The sequence below is a fragment of the Podarcis melisellensis genome (assembly GCF_964234715.1).
Source record: "Podarcis melisellensis genome assembly, chromosome: 3".
Lineage (NCBI taxonomy): Eukaryota > Metazoa > Chordata > Lepidosauria > Squamata > Lacertidae > Podarcis > Podarcis melisellensis.
In genome coordinates this window covers 118,226,014-118,245,301 of record NC_138530.1, presented here as the reverse complement: position 1 = coordinate 118,245,301, position 19,288 = coordinate 118,226,014, and the positions used below count along the sequence as shown (strand labels likewise).

The 19,288-nt window shown below is 43.6% G+C and overlaps 2 protein-coding genes across 3 annotated transcripts in view; one reads left to right on the top strand and one right to left on the bottom strand.

Moving 5' to 3' along the window:
* Positions 1–4,556, top strand: part of LOC309366627 (opsin-5-like) — a 9,887-nt gene extending 5,331 nt beyond the window's left edge. The window contains exons 2-4 of the mRNA XM_081905323.1: positions 1,969–2,262; positions 2,931–3,262; positions 4,092–4,556. Coding sequence (XP_081761449.1) covers positions 1,969–2,262; positions 2,931–3,262; positions 4,092–4,487 — 1,022 coding nt within the window. The 3' untranslated portion in view covers positions 4,488–4,556. The remainder of the gene's footprint in view (positions 1–1,968; positions 2,263–2,930; positions 3,263–4,091) is intronic.
* A 968-nt stretch (positions 4,557–5,524) lies between these two features.
* LOC309366628 (uncharacterized protein) lies at positions 5,525–14,346 on the bottom strand. Of its 2 annotated transcripts, XM_081905324.1 has the most exons (7): positions 14,234–14,346; positions 8,112–8,160; positions 7,738–7,771; positions 7,547–7,647; positions 6,754–6,896; positions 5,918–5,990; positions 5,525–5,738 (listed from the first exon to the last, which is right to left on the bottom strand). In XM_081905324.1, exons 2-6 carry the CDS (start codon positions 8,127–8,129, stop codon positions 5,963–5,965), a joined length of 324 nt encoding a protein of 107 aa, XP_081761450.1. In that variant the 5' UTR covers positions 8,130–8,160; positions 14,234–14,346; the 3' UTR covers positions 5,525–5,738; positions 5,918–5,962. The 2 variants fall into 2 exon arrangements, 1 of the variants encoding a protein (XP_081761450.1); XR_014166818.1 differs by lacking the exons at positions 7,547–7,647; positions 7,738–7,771 and having other exon boundaries at positions 5,525–5,990.
* Positions 14,347–19,288: the final 4,942 nt, after the last annotated feature.

Below are 19,288 nucleotides of genomic sequence, written 5' to 3'. Positions count from 1 at the left end.
TGCATTACAGAAAGACACATACAGTACATGATTTAGCAGCTCATTCAAAATTTAGTTTAAATCAGCCTTCATCAGTCACATGCCCTCAAAAATGTTTTTCTTTCCCTGCTTGGTTTTAATGTATGTATGTGGGCGTTTTTTGTTAGTTAGTTAGTTAGTAGCTTGCTTAGGGCAAGAAAAAGCAACTAGCAAATTTAATAAATAATAATAATAATTTTGGACTATAACTCCCACAAGTTGCAGCCAGCACTGCTACTGAATTCCAAAATATCTGGAGGTTGGTCCATGGTGGCAAAGGCTCCTACAGATGGAGTTTTGCAGAATATGCTGTTGGGAAGGAGGTCGCAGATCGAAGTCGGCTGAAGCTCATAAGCATTTTGAGATAAACACACGTATTATTTTTGATGGTGACAGCTAGGGGGTGAAGGATTTCTATGTGCAGCAGAGTTTGTGGACAGGGGCATGTGCATGAGGCATGCTGAGCTGCAAGTATCCTACATGGATCCCCTCTCACATTCTCCTAATGGTGTCTGAATCTCTGTTGGATGAGTTGGCACAGGCTTGTGAAATGAGTGCAGAGACTGAAAAGGTCATATGAAAGCTTTTATCTGCGGTGGCTGCAATGGTCCCCTCCACTATCGAAGCCATCACTAGATATTGTGGTCATAAGCTAGTTTTTGAAAGCTATAATGGGAAGACTTTGCCCTGAAAGGTTGGCAAAATTACATTCACCCTCTGCACTCCCTCCATCAAGGTTAAGGTGTTTATATGTGCAAGTAAAACCATATTATCTAAAAGACTCCACTGTGCCTCATTTTTCCAATGGAAACATGAACCCTGGATAAGGGCAAAGACTCCTGGACCTCACACCACTTGGCAGAGATTGGGGTGGCCCTTAACAGGATGTTCTCTTCACATCATGTAAATGGTAGAGAAAGGGTTCTGTCTTATTTTCTGTTGTTCACCCTCCGGAGCAGATCTGTGGAGCAGGCACAAGGAGAGAAGCAGCAAGGGTTGTTCTGTACACAAACAGAAGTTCTAGTGCTAGTGGAACTACTTCTCTGGACACCACCCTTTCTTTTAATCCTTCTTTCAAGGTGCTCAGGACAACTTTGTGTCCAGAGCTGACAACAAACTGGCAGTGCAATCCTATAGACGTCTACTGAAATGTAAGGCTAGATGACTTCATTGTGACTTACTTTCAGGTAATTGTGTGTAGGAATACAGCCTAGATCAATAATTTGACCAAGTGAGTGCAGATGCTACTTAATAGTTTTCACTGAGGCCATGAAACCTTGAGCGCATGGCTATCAAGGTTTGGGGGTGGAGGAGGGAGAGAACTTGAACGTTGAGACCCACGGAATCATAAGCTTGGGAGTGTCCAGAGCCATATTCCCGATCACTTCCACCCATTTTGTCTTGTCTGAAAATCTGCTATTGAGCACAGAGTTTGCACCAACAAGTGTGTCAGTTCTGGACAGCCTTCTCGCCCTCCCCACTTCTTACTACTCTAGGGATTGCTATTCTTGGGAATGTCAGGCGACCCCACCAACATTTTCTTTTGGATGCACATTTCAATTCACCTTTTACAATGTCAAGATAATAACTCTACAGTGTTGAAGAGAGCATACCACAAGTATCAAGACTAGATGCTAGAAAGTGACTGATTTGTGGCTGAAACAGAATCCACTTTTGCTCTGACCCTTACCTCTGTCCTTCAGTCACAAATCCACTGATATAAATTCACAAGCTGTTTCATGTTACTTTGGGTAACACATTACCTATTGTGGAGAAAGGCCTGTGAATAAAATACCTACTTCTTGTTAAAAAAGAAGACTGCTACGGCTTCTAAACCTTGAGTTATAGAGCATTCACTGGCTGTGGGTCATGATGTCTGCATCTTGCACTGGTTTGTTGACTGATTATGAATGCCTGAAAACCACACTGCTTTCCTCCTCCATCTTTCAGGCATCCTGACAGTTCTGGGAAATTCAGCTGTCCTGGCAGTAGCTGTGAAGCGCTCCTCCCATCTCAGGTCACCTGAGCTCCTGACGGTTAATTTGGCCGTAACCGATCTTGGAATGGCCATCAGCATGTATCCCCTGGCTATTGCTTCTGCTTGGAACCATGCCTGGCTGGGGGGCGATGCAACTTGCATTTATTATGCCCTGATGGGTTTCCTGTTTGGTGTCGCCAGCATGATGACCTTGTCTGTGATGGCTGTAATCCGCTTTCTTGTAACCCACTCTTCAAAGTCCAATAGTGAGTAACGAAGCACAGAAGGGTGGCAAAGGTGAAACAATTTCAAAGCTTTAGGCTTCATGTCAAGGCCAAGGGAATAATATTTTAAAGAGCCTATCAGACCTTTTCTGTGTGTTTATAGATTAGATATATTCAGCATTACTGCAGTAAGCAATGGGGGCGGATATACAGTCTGGCCGTAAACATGTTTTGAGCTGTAAACTGAAATGCATAACACCATGTAGGAGTTGGCACTGTGGTGCTGGTGTGAAAAACACTGTTCTTCTTTACATTGTGTACCTCTGCTACTAGCCAAAGATCTGGTGACCAATGGAAATGTCCTAAGCTTTCCTGAGAATGCTTTAAGGAGGCCTGTAAATGTTGTCAGGCAATATACACAAAAGTATCACACTAGACGAGTGTGTTCTAAAGTATGTCTATATAGCCATAACTCAGTTCTTTTTGACGGAGATCATGTACATAATGTCTCCACAGCCCGAGCGAAGGGTCATGGCTTACAGGGCATGCAGAAGATCCCATGCTCAGTCCTTGCCATCTCCAAATAGAACCTGGGGAGTCTGAAACCCAGGAAAGCTGGACAACAGAGCAACAGGGATAATTGCCTGGCAGATTTCTATGTTATTCAAATAGTGTTGGTGTCTATAATCTACTTTCTTTTCTTTTCCTAGGTAATACAATCAACAGAAAAGTCATCCATGTTTCTATTGCCTTGATCTGGCTGTATGCAGCCCTCTGGGCCATGTTGCCTCTGCTAGGCTGGGGGCATTACGGCCCAGAACCATTTGGCACTTCCTGCACCATAGCCTGGAGCCAGTTCCACAACTCGGCTAATGGGCTTTCCTTTATTCTGAGCATGTTCATTCTGTGTACAATTCTGCCAGCAATTACCATCACCATCTGTTACTTGGGTATAGCCTGGAAGGTTCATAAAACCTATCAAAAGATGCAGAACTTCAACAGGACTTCAAATGCAGCAAAGCTGGAGAAGAAATTGACATTGGTGGGTATGTGTTGTTGTGAGCAGAGTATTTTTGTATTTTAAAGAGCAATAGGAACACAGTGTTCCTTTGACTCAGACATTGATTCTGTCCCTACAGATTTAAAATTATTGTCAAAATATTGGGGAAATGCCAAAGCACTTATGGATGCTATGGACTGGGCTGTTTGTGTGTGTTTGCCTTCATGTATGGTTTGTGTTCCATTTGAGTTCAGACATTGAGCAACTCCTCTGTTTTTCTGTTTTTCAGTTGTTAGATTCATTGGTATGAAAGCTTATTGTATTAACCAGAAATAATATTATAAATAAATAAATATTTATACCCCACCCATCTGGTTGGGTTTTCCCAGCCACATACATACTGGGGACTAACTTAATGATGAACCTGTATACTGTAAGACTCTCAGATCTTGCAATACACGGGCTCATAGAGGAAGCATGTGGTATATATATTGCTATTGTATGAGATGCTGAGGTTCTGGCATATTTTCTTCTATAGGACTATAATTTGAAATAGGTGACCTTCCATTATGATGTAAAGCATCTGATAAACACAGATGCTTTACATCATAATGCTCTTAATTTCTTATCCTGATCTTGTGTTATTTTATTCTGCTGGAGGGCTGCTGTAGTGCAGAGGATACTGCTTTTGGGTCTTAGGATAAAATGGACAGCCTAAAATGAATGCAAGAGCCAATTGTTTAAATATCTCTTAAATGTTAAAGCACTAATCCTTCATTTCTCTCTCACCGATTCGAAATAACAGATAGAGAAGGAGAAAATATAAAAAGCCAGCCAGTAACTAACTAACTATAAGTGGTTGTTTTTACAGATGGCTGTACTGATCAGTGTGGGATTCCTCGGCGCATGGACACCATATGCCGCAGTCAGCTTCTGGTCAATATTTCACTCCAGTGAATCAATACCACCCATCGTTACCTTGTTGCCATGTCTTTTTGCTAAATCCTCAACAGCCTACAACCCTTTCATTTACTATGCTTTCAGCAAAACTTTCCGGCGTGAAATTAAGCGCCTCCAGTGCTGCTGTAGTCAGAAAGTTTACTTTAGCACCAAGCATACCAATAGCCATGTGTCAGTGATTTGGTCAGGAAGGGATAACGCACACATTTCTTCATTCAGAAAGACAGACAGTGGAGAAGTTCCAAATCCATCTGCTGCAGCTGCAGAAGTCTTATTTGAAAACGTTGCTCTAAAGTCCAGATCATGAAATCTCCCAGGGAAACACTGCAAGGGCAGTAATTCCTAGGAAGTTTATAATAAACTGCTTGCAGGATAATTCCGAGGTGTCTGTTCTTTAAAAAAAAAAGACCTGCCGGCAAGAACTGAGGAATCTCAATGAATTTTGAGCACATGGACTAAATTAGAGTTTACTATACTGTATTAATAGCTGGCAGAGGAGGTATTTAGGCAGTTAAAAGAGATTGTAATGTCAGTGAACTTGGCATTTGTTTTTGTGCTTTTGTTGGACTGTATGGGATGCTGAGCTCAGGTGTCAATGATGGAGTCTCAAGAGGCACAGGCGTCTTGAAGAATAAGAAAAGACCTTTGCTTAACGGGCTGTTAACACCTCCCCCTTCGATACTTCTATTAAGGCTGTTGAGCAAGAACCTTACAAAAAATGGACTTTTCATAAAAGGGTCGCTCTATCCGTCTTGTGCATGTCATCTCAGTAATGGATTTGTGAGGTCACAGAACTGGAAACCGCCCACCAACTTCAGACTCTACAGAGGCTATTGAGAAGGGAAAGAAAAAGGTAGACCAGGCATAGGCAACTTTCGGCCCTCCAGATGTTTTGGACTACAATTCCCATCATCCTTGACCACTGGTCCTGTTAGCTAGGGATCATGGGAGTTGTAGGCCAAAACATCTGGAGGGCCAAAGGTTGCCCGTGCCCGTCTGGAGGCAGACTACCAGGGGTAGGAAATGGATATTTGTCAATCTGACAAGCTAACAAAGCTAGGGCAACGAGACTGAACTGAACTGAAAGGGCAAGAGGCATGTGAACCAACAGAATGAAACAGCAGGACATAATTTCACCACCTTTCTGTATCAGTAGCATTTATTTTAAATTGTAATTTGCATTTCCAAAGATCTGAAATGTATTTCAGATATAATGCCGTCTTATATGCAAAAATTTTAAATTTACTCATTTCATTTAGATTCTTTGATAGATCTTACATACATATGCAATAATATTGCAGATGATTTCCCACTTTGTTAGAAAGCATAAGGCAACACCAGACATTGTAGATGATTTAACAATTTTATCAACAAATCACAATACATCAACACAAACTATAAGATATAAAGTTTGTTATGAGACAGAGGTTTACAGAGATTGCTGCCTCATTTCCAAGTATTTCTCGCTATCATCAGGAACTTGGACAGCTGCCTTTGGGATTCGGGTTCCAGGGCCAAATATATTGGAAACACCAGAGGCATACAAGAAGTCATAATCCTGTGCAGGAGAAAAACAGACATAAAACATACCGTACATGCAAACTTTGTAAAGTAAAATTCTGCAGAACATATGCTAAAAGAGCAGAGTTTAGCGATGGCAGGTCAGGAGGTAGCACACATGGAGAAGGGAAAATAACTTGGTATGCTAGCTATGGGGGAAAACAGTGATGCTCTCACCTACGCAAACCCCACCATGTGTGCAAAGTCCTAGTGACTACAAGTTCAAGCAATCTCTGCTCTAGGTGTTATCCTTTGTAACATAAAGAATGAAATCATCAAAAGTGGTGAACATTTTCACCTCTGCTCCAAGATAACCAGAGACTTGTGGCTCTATACGAATCTTTTGCCAGGTGCAACAATTATACCAAGGTCAAGAGATTCGAAGCAGAAAAGCAAATTCTACCAGCCCTTTCTTCCCTTCTTCTTCCTAACTATTTAAACCAATTCATGAACTAAGAACTTCTACACTGACCACTAATAATGAAACATATGTTGTAGATATTTCTCCACATTTATTATGCTATTTTTGTGATATACAAAGGACATAAGAATACTTGGTACAGTATACTCATTTGTATAACAATATTCTTGTTTATAACCCCACCCCACCCCCCAGAAAAAAACAAATTCTGGAAGAAGAAAAATTATTTAGTTTCTATTTCAGTAAAGGAAACTGGTCCCTTTTTTCTTCATTTCTTAAAATGTTTATGAATATTTTAAAATTTAAAAAGTGATATTTAAATTATTTGATTATATTGGCAGTTTTCAAAAGCTTTTGGGAGACTGCTTCTCAACTGCATTGTTCTGTGAACCTTAAACCTAGAAACTACAGCGCTTTCCCAAATTTGCTGAAGGATTTCCACATTTCAAAAGCTAGATGCTATTTTAAAAGCCTTTCAATGGTGTTCATTTGCCTGGAGGAGGAGGAGGAAAAAGTAGATGGAGACCCCACCTCACTGGGAACAATTTAATCATCTCACAACAAGCCAACTTGTGATGGTGGTGCGCAGTACCTGGGGAGGAATGGCGCCTCCACACATGAGGAGAATGTCTGGGCGGCCAAGGGACAAGCCCTTCTGTGGCCAGCAGCCAAGGTGCTCACCCCCACGCAATGCACATCCGCATCTACCGCCTGCTGGGCCACTTCACGATGTGCCTAGGAAGAGAAAGCAAAGGAAGTGTCAAACAATATGGGAAAGAAGAATGCATAAAACCTAACACTGCATGCAGACCCACACTTGTTTTCACAGAGAAGAGCGACAAGAAAACACTAGGCACCAGCATGCACCGCTGAAGGCTGCTACTGGCATTGAGGTTAGACAATATGGGCGCCCAGAAAGTAGAGTACAGAGAGGAACATTGCCACCTATCGATGACATCTCCCAACTCGGGAATCTGTAAAATCATCCTAGTACAATATATTCTGATAGTTACCTTTTGTGCGAACAGTAAATTGAAACAATAGGTGCAAATAATTTTTTAAAAATTTATTTTACAAATTTATAAATTGCTTAAAAGCCTGAGGCCCACAAAGCTGTGTACCAAAATCTAAAATACCCCAAAAAATGTTGTGGCTGCTTCTGGCTTCCCTCCTGCCTTAGATCTATATTCAGGTTTTATTTAAAGAATGGTTTTCCTTAGCTTCCTAATCCCCACCCCTTTGCCCAGTGCAGGAAATCAGGCTGAGAGACTGACTTCCCATAGCGAGGTTCACAGCTGAAAGCCTTTCCCCATCCCAAACATCCCTCTAGCCCCACACCTGGACCCCCAGGAGCCGGGGAGAGATGCTCCCCCCCCCCCTAATACCTGGCAGGGGCTGCTTCCAGGGCTGGGCCCAGCAACGGCCTGGGGCGGCGCCTGCTGAGAGGCAGCGGGACAAGGCTGCGCTACCACCTCATCTGCGCAACCTTCAAGGAAAGACACAGAAGCCAAACATTACAACAGCCAAGACCTGTGAGCGATTGATAAAGCTGCCCCCATGCCGCCCAGTCTCTTACTCCTCTTCCTCCAGGTCTTCCAGGATGAGCTCTTCTGAAAGGCAAAGAAGAGAAGGCTGCCAGTTAGAGAGGCTTCTTGCACACACACAGAGAGAGGGAGTGGGACTTTCTGGAGACATCCCTAGAAACAGACATTACCTTCCGGGGGACTTTCCTTCATTTTTGCCTGAGCCTGCAGGGAAAGAAAGAGCCACATGGGTTATGATGATCTGCAGCTCAAAACAGGCCTCAGACAGAGACCTTTCCTGGGAAATCTGAGGGACTGGGATCAGCTTCTATGGGCTGAAAGGTTTTACCTTGGAGGTCCTTTCAAAAAGGATCCTGCAGGGGGGGCGGGCGGGGGGCGGGGGAGGGGACTCGGGGGCAGGGCAAACTTTATTTTTCTTTGCCATCCGCGAAATGGCTTGTCGCAATCTGGTAAACCTAGAAAAGAAAGAGAAAAATGTGAGAAATGGGGCTCACAGTTCGCCCTCTCCGGATCTACGTCCCCACACTGCTTTTTGCATTCACGCCTCTGAGCTCCCTGTCACCCCAGAATTCAGTTGCGCATCAAGGCCCCCCAAGAAGAAGGAGAACACATTGAGACAGAATTTGACTCTGAAGCTTAATGGGCAAAATTTAGGCCACAACTTTATTGAGGACAGCAACGTGGGTGGTATTGGGTTTCATTGTTGAGGGTTTTTTCAGTGATTTTACCTCAGGAAATAGGCCCCCGAAACGGACTTTGGCCACACATACAACAAAAACCATAATAACACTAATAACACAGTTTGACAATTCAGATTTGAATACACTGATATACCTATGACTACACCTTTTTAACAATATTTTCCCGCCTATCTCTCCTCCCCCTACTTCCCACCGTTATCCGCCTTATCGCTTAAATATTCCTTCCAGATTTCTTCATATTTATCCATTCTTAATTTGCGTCCACATGCAATTTGTTTGTATGTAGCTAGTCTGTCCATATTATCAATTCATGTGCTCAATGGAATCTTTTTGCGGCTCTTCCAAATCATCAAAACAAGTTTTTTTGCTTCTAATATAGCACGGTACACCCATTTGTTTTGACCCCTTGTAATCTCCCACGTTTCCAGAATATAATTTAGAATTAAATTTAATTCCGCTAAATAACAATTTCTTTTTATTACTCTTGCTATAAATATCCTCACCTCACACCAAAATGATCTTATTATCGGGCATTTAATCATCATATGTACTAAGTTCGCATTTTTACTCCCACATCTGCAGCAGTTGTCTGCGCTTGTTATTTTCTTCTGGTATAGTTTTGCTGGAGTCCAGGGGACTCTGAATATTATTTTCTGTTGAAGAAGTCTTAGTCTTAGATCCAGAGAGGCTATTTCTGTTGATTTTATACTTGACTCCCATATATTATTTGTTATCTGTACCCCTAACTCTTCACTCCATTCTTGTCTATCATATTCTGAATCATATTTCTTCCTGTTGAGTAGAGTTTTATATAGTGCAAGTGTAGAGTTTTTTGTTTTTGCTGCAGAGATTAAATCTTGTAGCAGCATGGGTGTTTCCGATGCTGCTATAGCATCAGAGCCAAACTGCCTTTCCAACATACGTTTCAATTGGATGTATTGCCATTGTGTTTCACTGGTTAATCCATACTTTACTTGCAAATTAAGCCCCTGAAACGGACTTTGGGCATGCCTGGCTTAGGCATTGCCAATAACTATATCTGACTCCTGCCCACCTTGCAGGAAGTCTGGAAGAGTAAACCACCAACAGAGGGAGCTCCATCAATGGCGACCAACTGAAACTCACCCCGGGGTTCCCGCTGGGTCCTGGCATGGCCCTAGCCTCCCAAGCAGACTTTGGACAAGATCCGGACCCGCAGATTCCTTTACCAGAATACCCTTGTACCTGGAGGCGCAGGTGATGGCCGCTCCTCCCCCCCACACACATTTCACTAAGCCAATGCCTAACCGCCAAACCTTACAAAGTTGTGACAATTGCTAAGAGGTAGACAAAAACCAAGAGGCCAATACCAATTTGCCAAATGGAAAAAATTCCTACCCGGCCCCTGTTCCAAAACAGGCGGCCAACCAACAGAGCAAGGCCAAAGCACAAACCTAAATCGAGGGTGGGTGGGCAGGTGTTTGGCAGCGCAAACCCAGGTAAACCCCCCCCCAACGCGGCGCCGCTGCCTTTTAAAGGCCCCCCTTGATCACACCACCACTCCCAAGGAAGGGGGGCTGCACCTATGGCCTGTGCGCAACGCGGACCCTCAATTAAGAGGGTCCGATATGCTGGAAGAAATCCTACTTACATGCTCTCTTTACTCTCACAAGCGCAGAATGATCCAAGCATAGGAGATCCCAGGCCTTCTAGAGCTCTGGCGACCGATGAGCCAATAGAGGGAGATGTCACAATGAACCTTGTGATGCAGCACCTCTGGGCCCTGAGAAAACCAGCAGCCACAAGCCCTGCTCCTCTTAAGGGACGCAACTAAGTTTTCTTAGGCAAATTTATCCGTAGAAGCTATTATGATGATAGCAAAATATTATTGCTTTCTTTAACACATTATAAAACCAAACCACATTATAAAACCAGTTCATAAAACGAAAGAAAATGAATATTGGGGATTGCTTTCTTGAAAGCATCACCACACCCAAGACGATGTGTCAGGCTCCTGGCATGGGCGTAGCCAGGGAGGCGGGGGGGGAGCTACCCCCTCTAAATCAAGTAAATCAATAAAAATACTGAACTAACTGACCAATTGTGTCACAGATAACTCGGCTCTGCCCTTAGCCTCCAAAATAAAGCCTGCCCCACAATAAATGCTGTTTGCACCCATGACTCCTGGTATCAGTTTTCCAAATCCAGGATGGTGCTTTCAAGGACGCAATTTCAGCCACATTTATTCTGATCCTTATGAAGAACTGTTCCCTTTCCCCCATCCTCTTAACAAATAAATTGCCACGGTGGCAGGTTTGATCCCCAGATATATATTCCTGCATTGCAGGGGTTGGACTAGATGATCGGCTGGGTCCCTTCCAGCTCTACAATTCTGTGATTCTTATGTTCTCAAGCTCCCCTGGTGCCAGCCAGGTGTGGCCACTCAGTTTCCTCAAGTACTTGAGGAATGGCAGCCTGTCATAAGAGGATGACAGCTGATGGGCGGCAACAAGCCTCTCCTATCTGCTGGGATTGCCAGCCGGCATATGTTGTGCATGCTCAAAGATGCCTGTTGCTTACAGCTACAGCCATCTCATTCTAGTTTGTGTAAAGGAGTTTCTAGCCCAAGTATCTGCCAGGGAAATAAAAGGTCTGGAAAGGTTAACCTCGCTCAGAGCGGCCAAGGCGGCATCACTTGGGAAGAGAATACTCTTTAGTATTTCATATCCATCTCTGACTAAACAACACAACAGGGTGGCCTTTCAACCAACTTTAGATGATAGAAGCCAAGTTTTCACCATTTATTTAGCCACTTTTGATTTTCACAAATTTAAGCATGTGTGTTAAGCCTAAGGCCTCAATTCTGTGTTCATTTGATTGCAAGTGGGTTCCACACTCTCATTCTACTTGGCGTAAGGGAGTTTCTAGCCCAAGTATCTGCCAGGGAAACAGGACTTCCGGGTCGGCGCCATCGCCGAATGGCGGACTCTCTCCGAGCTCCGGAGGGAGTCTGCTGGGTAGGGGTCGGGTCTTGCCGCGCCGGCGACGCGGGGACCCTCAAAAACCATGGGCGGAGATGCCCATGGACTTGGTGACTCGGCGGGTACCGTTAGCACCCCCCCGACCCGTGAAGGAGCCTTTTTAAAGGCTCCGGAACGGGCGGTGGGGGGGTGGTGCTATGAGTCCACTGCTTCCCCTGCCCAGCGAAGCCGCATGCCATTCGGTGGAGAGCAACGACTTCTTCCTTGGAAATTTCGGATTTGGACTCAAAAGTATTTGTGAGTAAACTTATTGGATTTAAAAAGGCAACTTAAAAATTATTGGACTTAAAAAGGCAAATTTGACTTATGAATTTGGAGCGAGCGGGGGGTGCAAAAAGGAAGTCCGCCCCCCCCTTGTTGTAGATGGATTAACGCAAGGATGTGACAACTAAGATCGAGATATGAACTTGCTTATTCGGAAAAAAAATTAACCTTACGAAGCGAAACAACAATTTTGTGCTGGAGGAGAAGACTGAACTGTGGAACTAAATGGTAACCCCCCTGGAACCGGGAACGAACCGATATGAGAGGCTGGCGAAGAGACACAGAAACTTTGACAGCTGTCAAGGTAGCTGTCAAAGCAGGGAAATATAAGAGAACTTTGTTACGGTGGCTTTGCTGGATGGTTACAATTTTACTAAAGTTACTAAATTTTACTAAGTTACTAAATTCCCTCTAGAGGGAGGATGGGACATTGCAACAGTAGCTGCAAGTGGAAAAATACTATGAATTTGAACAGGACTTGTTATCTTCTGGGAAAGCTGCGAAAACGAAGCATTATTTTGTCTACAGAGGTTTCTATACTAAAGGAGACAATGGATTTTATCTATTGAAGAAAGGAAGGGACTTGACGTAAGTTATGTTCCTGAATAACAAAAGCCTCCGTGGAGAACAAGAAGTTTCTGAATTAGAAGTTTTCTAAAAAAAAAAAAAAAGCAACCTGAGGAATGAGAGCCGGGCTAAATTTGAAGGTGGAGCATTTGGGAGAGGTGTTTTTTTTTTTTTTGAGATTGGACTTTCTGAAGCTAAAAACAATTAAAGACGGCAAAGTGGAGCGGAGATATAGATATGGATGCACCAGGCTGGCTGGAGACAACTGGATTAACTTTGGGGATCGGAACCGGGGAAGAGGGGGGGAGAGATTTGGAAACCAAAGGCTGTAAAATTCTATATTTATTTTCTTTCTCTTTTTCTTCTTTTTTACTGTTTGCTGTTTGAAAATAAGGGAATTCGTACAAGGGATACGGGGTCAATCTTAGGGAATTATCCAAGTATAAGGAGAAATGGTTAATTAAGGATAACAAGACAAACTAATTTGGAACAAATGTGTTATTTAAAATTACAAATAAGGTTTTTAAAGTTGGGGAAGAATTTGTGGAATTAATTAAGGGAAGTGGGATACAACAGGGGGAGGGGGGAAGCTCGGGAAAGATGTTAATGAAACTAAGCGTAAATTATATCTATCTTTTCTTTCTATCTTTCTTTTTTATTGTGGAAAATCTTAATAAATATTATTTAAAAAAAACAAACAAGTATCTGCCAGGGAAATAAAGGGTCTGGAAAGGTTGCCCTCGCTCAGAGCGGCCAAGGCGGCATCACTTGGGAAGATAGTACTCTTTTGTATTTTGTATCCATCTCTGACTAAACAACACAACAGGGTGTCCTTTCAACCAACTTTAGATGATAGAAGCCAAGTTTTCACCATTTATTTAGCCACTTTTGATTTTCACAAATTTAAGCATGTGTGTTAAGCCTAAGGCCTCAATTCTGTGTTCATTTGATTGCAAGTGGGTTCCACACTGAATTCAGCAGAATTTACTTTTGAGTAAAAGCTTGAGTCGTATGGTCCATGATCCTTCTAAGTTTTCATAACTCAAAAAGCTGACTGCTTTTTCAAAAGTTTGGTGGGTCAAAAGTGTCAGAGCCTCCCCTACTGCATCTTCTGCATCTTATTACAGGAGTCCTGAAAATCAATAGTGCCTCTGAGGGCACCACACATTCAGCAGTGCTTGGGAGAGCAAGCAGAAAGACAGAACTCCTCCTTCCACCATAGAGCAGACAGACAAAGAGCTCTAGACAACTGCACACTTCCGGTTCTGATCAGAAATTTCCACATGCAGGTTAAGAATGGTGGGGAAACATGGGGGAACTGTCAATAAATCAGGGCAGGTTTGCAGATGCTTCTGAATTGCTCTGCATTGCGCTTTTGACTATGATGATATACCGATGGACATTCAGTGCAAGATCCTGCTTCCACTCTGGTTGCTTGAATAGAAATGGGCGGTTTTTGTTTTTTATAAATGGTTTTATATGTTGCTCTCCCTGCCGCCCAAGGGTTTTAATATGATTTTTCAGGATAGAAAGAGAGATTATGATTACGGATAAATCTTTTTAAAATATAGTAAGGGAGGTATGTTAAAAGGGAACTGCGTGAATAGCTTTGTTCAAAGGCGTTTGAAACAGGCCGAAATTCAAGCCAATTATGTATAAACGCTGTATTTTAAAGCACATTGGAAGCACATTCTTGGCCTCAAAGAATTCTGGGCATTGTGATTTTCCCCTCGCAGAAGTACAATTCCCAGCAGCAGTGCCCGGAATTCTTTAAGCGGGAGAAATGGACTGGAAATGTGCTTCAAAGATATTGTTTGTACATAGCCTGAGTCTCCTCCATGGAGGGTTGAGGCTGTTCATTTTCTGTTAAACAGCCTTTAAAGGCACAAAACCTTTTCCACCAACAAAATACTAATGGAGTTTTTGCTTTCACCATTTTGGGGCTCCCAAAGTGGGGCTTGTCACTCACCCCACACCCCAACTCTCTTGAAACCAGGCTGAAAATTGGAATGGGTTCCCAGCTCAGTCAGTAGAGCCTGAGACTCTTAATCTGAGGGTCATGCTGATTGCCATTCCAAGATCGGTCAGGAGCTCAGGCGAGCTGAGATGGGAGGAGCGCTTCATAGCTGCTGCCAGGAAGGGCTGAATTCCCTGGAACTGTCAGGATGCCTGAAAGATGGAGGAGGAAAGCAGTGTGATTTACAGGCATTCACAATCAGTCAACAAACTGGTGCAAGATGCAGACATCATGACCCACAGCCAGTGAATACTCTATAACTCAAAGTTTAGAAGCCGTAGCAGTCTTCTTTTTTAATGAGAAGTAGGTATTTTATTCACAGGCCTTTCTCCACAATAGGTAATGTTGTGTACTGAAGTTCTCACCCTGGGCCAGCAGGGGGATACTGTAAATAGTTTTCACTCAGGTCCGCATATGCAAATAAGGGATTGAAAGTGGCGTTCAGTGATTGGATAGTGGTTACTGTTGCATTGTAGTGGAGCTCTATATAAGCAGGCTGGCTGAGCCCTTCAGTTCAGTTCTGGCCGGTGAATAAACAAGAGCTGTTTGAAGAATCGCTGTGTCCTCTGATATGTTCACCCACAGCTTGACAGTTCCTGCCTTGCAGGGGCTGGACTAGATGACCCTAGGGTCCCTTCCAACTCTACAATTCTGTGATCCGTTGCTGCATCTTCACTTATTGCGAGGTCTTTCAAGGGAAAGAGCGATACAGGCAGGCTTTCCCCTGAGAGGCTCATCTGGTACCTCCACGGGGCACCTTGAGGGGAAAACCTTTCTCTTCATTTCTGCCTTCCGCTCTTGTGTTCCTTACGCATTTTCCGTTTCAATCTTGTGTTTTGACGCGGCTCCCTCCAGGCCTTTAAAACAAAGCGGCGCCCAAGGCGGGCTCCTTCGGCTCCTCCTCCACGCCTGTCGGAAACTGCGCTCGGGAGCCGCTGGTGTCGGCGGGAAACCCTTCGCCCGCATCCCTTCGGCGCCGCCCCCGCCACTGCAAGGCGCGTGCGTGGTCGGGGCAGGGCCGAAGGAAGAGTCCGGCTCTCCGGGAGGCCGGCGGGAGGTGGAGGGGCCGGGCCAGGCTCCGTCCGAGGGGGGGGGGGCTTTCCGGCAGAGGCCCCCCCCCGAGACCGCGGACGAGAAGCTCCAGAGGTTCCTTGGGGTCCCTTTGGCCAGCCCCCCCCGGCAGCGGCAGGATTCTTTCCCGGAGGCGCCCCGAGGAGACGTGCCTGGGGGGGCACCATGGGCGGGGGGGGTGTCTGCACCCCCCTGGTCCCGATCTGGCCAACTTCTCCGTAGACCCGGCTGTGTGGAGGGAGGGGCTGCTTTCCAGGCCGTGGCTCCCGTCTCCATCCCGGGAGGGGGGCAGCTCCGGATTTAGGAGGCTTCAGGCAGTTGCCCCACACAGAGCGCCAGCAAAGGGGTTGCAAAATTGAGAAGATTCCTTTTGGGGGCACCAGGTTTTGGCCTTGCACAGGGCACCCTATTTAGGAAAGATTCTGGTCTTGGCTAAGCTCTTCCTTTCTTGATATGGACTCCAAGGAAAGTTGAAAGGCTTGCAAGTTCTCCCCAGAGGTGCAGCACGGTATTGAAGGAAATGCATTGGCTTCCCTGTTTGGTGTATCTTCTCTTCTAGCACAGCAAGAATACTCCTCTCCCTAGAAGCCTGCCATTAGCTGGCTGGTCCAAATCGGTAGGTGACAGTTCAGCTCAGCACCCTCGCCCACTGTCTGCTGCCTGCATCGCCCCGTCTAGGGTGCTGAGTACTGCAGTTTCAGGAGAAGCCACAACAGGCAAACTTCCTTTCCTGCATTACTGTTCATTGTAGTTTTGTTAGAATCAAGTTACCGTTGCATGTGGATACATTCACTGCTTCTTTAAAATGGGGGGGGGGGAACCAGCTTGAGGGGGGCCAGTTTAGGGAAAAGCAGCAGTGTGAGGGCTGTTTTAGCCTTTCTCTGCCTGCCACTTCTCCATTCCTATCTACCCCCAACTGCTGCTCCCTCTGTGTGGTGCTCAATCCATGTTTGTGAGGGTGGAGTGTGAAAACAAACTGGAAATAGCTTGAGAGAAAGAAATCTTTCCGTGGAGAAGCAGGGTATGGAGAGAGGGGGGCTTTCCCTGCTCATTCTCTACTTAAACCACCCTCTTCCAACAGTGTGCTTTTGAAATAAGTAGTCGATGGCAGCTCTTACTTTCAGGCATCTGCTTGCATTGTTGATGAGACAGGCGCTTGCAAAGCCTGTTATTCTGTGAGGTTTGGTCCCATTTGCGCTTATTCCTCCAGCTCCAGCAGTCATTGTTTCTTCAGAACTCTGTTATGCATCCTAGTTTTCCCCCCATAGGATAAATGTATGTGTCAGCTAAGTGGAAACTTGGAGATTGCAACTTGAAATGTTGTCTGTGGTATGGTGGGATATTTATCCCTGGAACCTTCTTCCCATTTCTCTGCTTTTTCTCAAGTCTCACTTCCCAGCTGTTTTCCCAGGTTCCTCTTTCTTCCTTCCATTGCCTTGCTGCATGCTTCCACCGGCCACCTTGCCCTGGTCTCTCCACCCCTTCGTTTTACTATCTCCTGTGATCTCTTTCTAGTCCTCAGCCTTCCCCATAAAGCTCTGCCTCTTCCTAGGGCCTGTGTGGTGTTTTAATCTTAGCCAAAATGACAACGTTCCTTTTTAACCTACAAGTTGAACTGAAATATTCTGGCAACTGTGCTCACTCAGCTCTTTGATAATAATCTGTCAGAAGTGCAGTACGATATAGTGAGTACCCACCCTTAATTATATATATATTATATAATTATATATATTATATATATATATATATATATATATATATATATATATATATATATATATATATAAAATTAATATATATATAGGCATAGTTCCTATTTGCATTTCACTGTCTTTTTTCAGTGCAGCAATGTGCTTGAGTTGTGTTACCATTAAATACTTGGGCAGCCCAGTGACTGGTGATGTGGCAACTGCTAAACACATTATTATGCTGTTACCATTATTGTGGTGTTAACATTGTAATCTTCTCAGGTATTTAATTACTTTTCCAAAGGCATCTATAAATTATCTTTCTAAGCAGCGTGCCAGCTGAGACATTAAAATACAGCTTTTCATTTAGAAAGGTTGCTGAAAAATAATTCATTCTTGTGGTTGGCTTTCTTATTTTAGTCTATTACCCCATCCTGTCTAAAACCAGCATCAGTTTATTTTTAATCTGCATTAGCTATGGAGGTGTGTCGTGAATTTCAAAAAAACATACCACTTACTCAGGATAATAAATATCTCTGGCAGATCAGGGGTTAGTTTGGGTCCCATAGGCGGCCTGTTCTGTCTGATGATACACTCACACCTTTGTAGTGCAGCAGCTGTTCTGCCTTTGGACAGTCAGTTCTTGGATGTGCAGATCCAGGAAACCCCATCCACGGAGAGCATCCTGCTCTGTTTTCATAATGTTAATTTAAAGCCTTCTTCTCGGATGGTTAAATAACAAGATGCCATATCATAATGACTACTTTTTGCACAGCTGTGCAGTCAAGTTTGGATTTGTAGCCAGCTATTTCAGTTACAGTGGTACCTCTAGTTACGAACTTAATTTGTTCCGGAGGTCCGTTCTTAACCTGAAAGTGTTCTTAACTAGAGACGTGCTTTCGCTAATGGGCCTCTTGTTGCCGCTGCGCTGCCGGCACACGATTTCTGTTCTCATCCTGGGGCAAAGTTCTTCCAAGTTACCGGAGTTTGTAACCTGAAGCATTTGTAACTTGAGGTACCTCTGTACAAAGAATGTGGGCTTTAGAATCACGTGATTCTGAAGCATCTTCCTTGGAAAGATTTTATTTTGCTAGACTAATAAGATACCTAAGGACCACATTTATGTAAACTTATTACAGTGTGGGAAACAGGGACAGATGGGATGGGAAGATGGGAATCTAGTGCATGTGATGAAAAACATGGGCTACTTTCACACGCATAATATCTAAGTGTGTGTTAAATAATTATTTGCAGTGTGAACAACAACAGAACAACAGAAAAAGTAACAATGAACTAATCTGCTGGGAAGGCCATAGATACATATTACTCCACAGTGAACAAAATGGGTGTGTGTCATGTGTTTCAACCATAACGTGTACAAGTTGTCTATGTATGAGAAAACAAGATGATAATCTTGCATCTTTTCACATTTTGAATTCTTCCTTGGCAACAGCAGCACAGATACCTCCATAGAATGTTTCAGATTCCCTCCCTATAATCACTTTTTAGTGTAAACAAGAGATGAGTAGTAACAACAGCAAGAACAACAGATGGCAGCAAAGTCATGGCCCTGAGGAAAGCGATTTGCTAGTAGTGTTTGACTTGGTGCTCATTTGGCCGAGAATATATTTTTATCAAACCAAATTGGCAACAGTGGCAGAATATTGAAAATCCCGTATTAAGAAATATAATTGAGATATGGGCGAAATATAAATGAAAACTGACACCAGTAAATTACCCACTAATTCTGGTGGTGAAGATAGAAGACTTCCTAGTAAATTTAAATAAGGAAGTTGAAAAAGAAGCAAAAGAGAAGAAAATATTCAAAATAAAGGAATGGTTGGAAATTAGAGAAGCAAAAAACAAGAGCTCTAACATGAAGTAAAATAACTTGGTTTAACTGTGTACAACTGGAGTAGTGGACAAAGCAGTGGTTAAGGGAAAACAAGAAATGCAGAGAGCGTACAATTTTTTAAAAAAATGATTTTAAAAGGGAGGTGAAGAAAGGGGAAACCAGTAAAATTTATAAAAAATATTAGTAGAATTGGAGGATTAACAAGATCAACTAAAAGAGGTGTGGAAAAGGAGGTACAGTAACAGGTTAGGTAAATCGTCACAGCTAGGGGAAAATATGGGAGAAATGCATTCTGAAAATGATGTCTGTAAGGTGAAAAGAAAATTACAATGAGTTAATATGGGGGTGATATTTAACACCAGCAAGATTAAATCAAATAAACAAGAAATATTCAGTGTTA

Excerpts from the sequence above, each read along its gene's own strand:
- LOC309366628 (XM_081905324.1), bottom strand. Across the intron at positions 7,648-7,737 it reads GAAGACCTGGAGGAAGAGGA|GTTGCGCAGATGAGGTGGTA; the intron begins GTAAGAGACTGG and ends CTTTCCTTGAAG. Across the intron at positions 6,897-7,546 it reads CTGGAAGCAGCCCCTGCCAG|GCACATCGTGAAGTGGCCCA; the intron begins GTATTAGGGGGG and ends TTCTCTTCCTAG.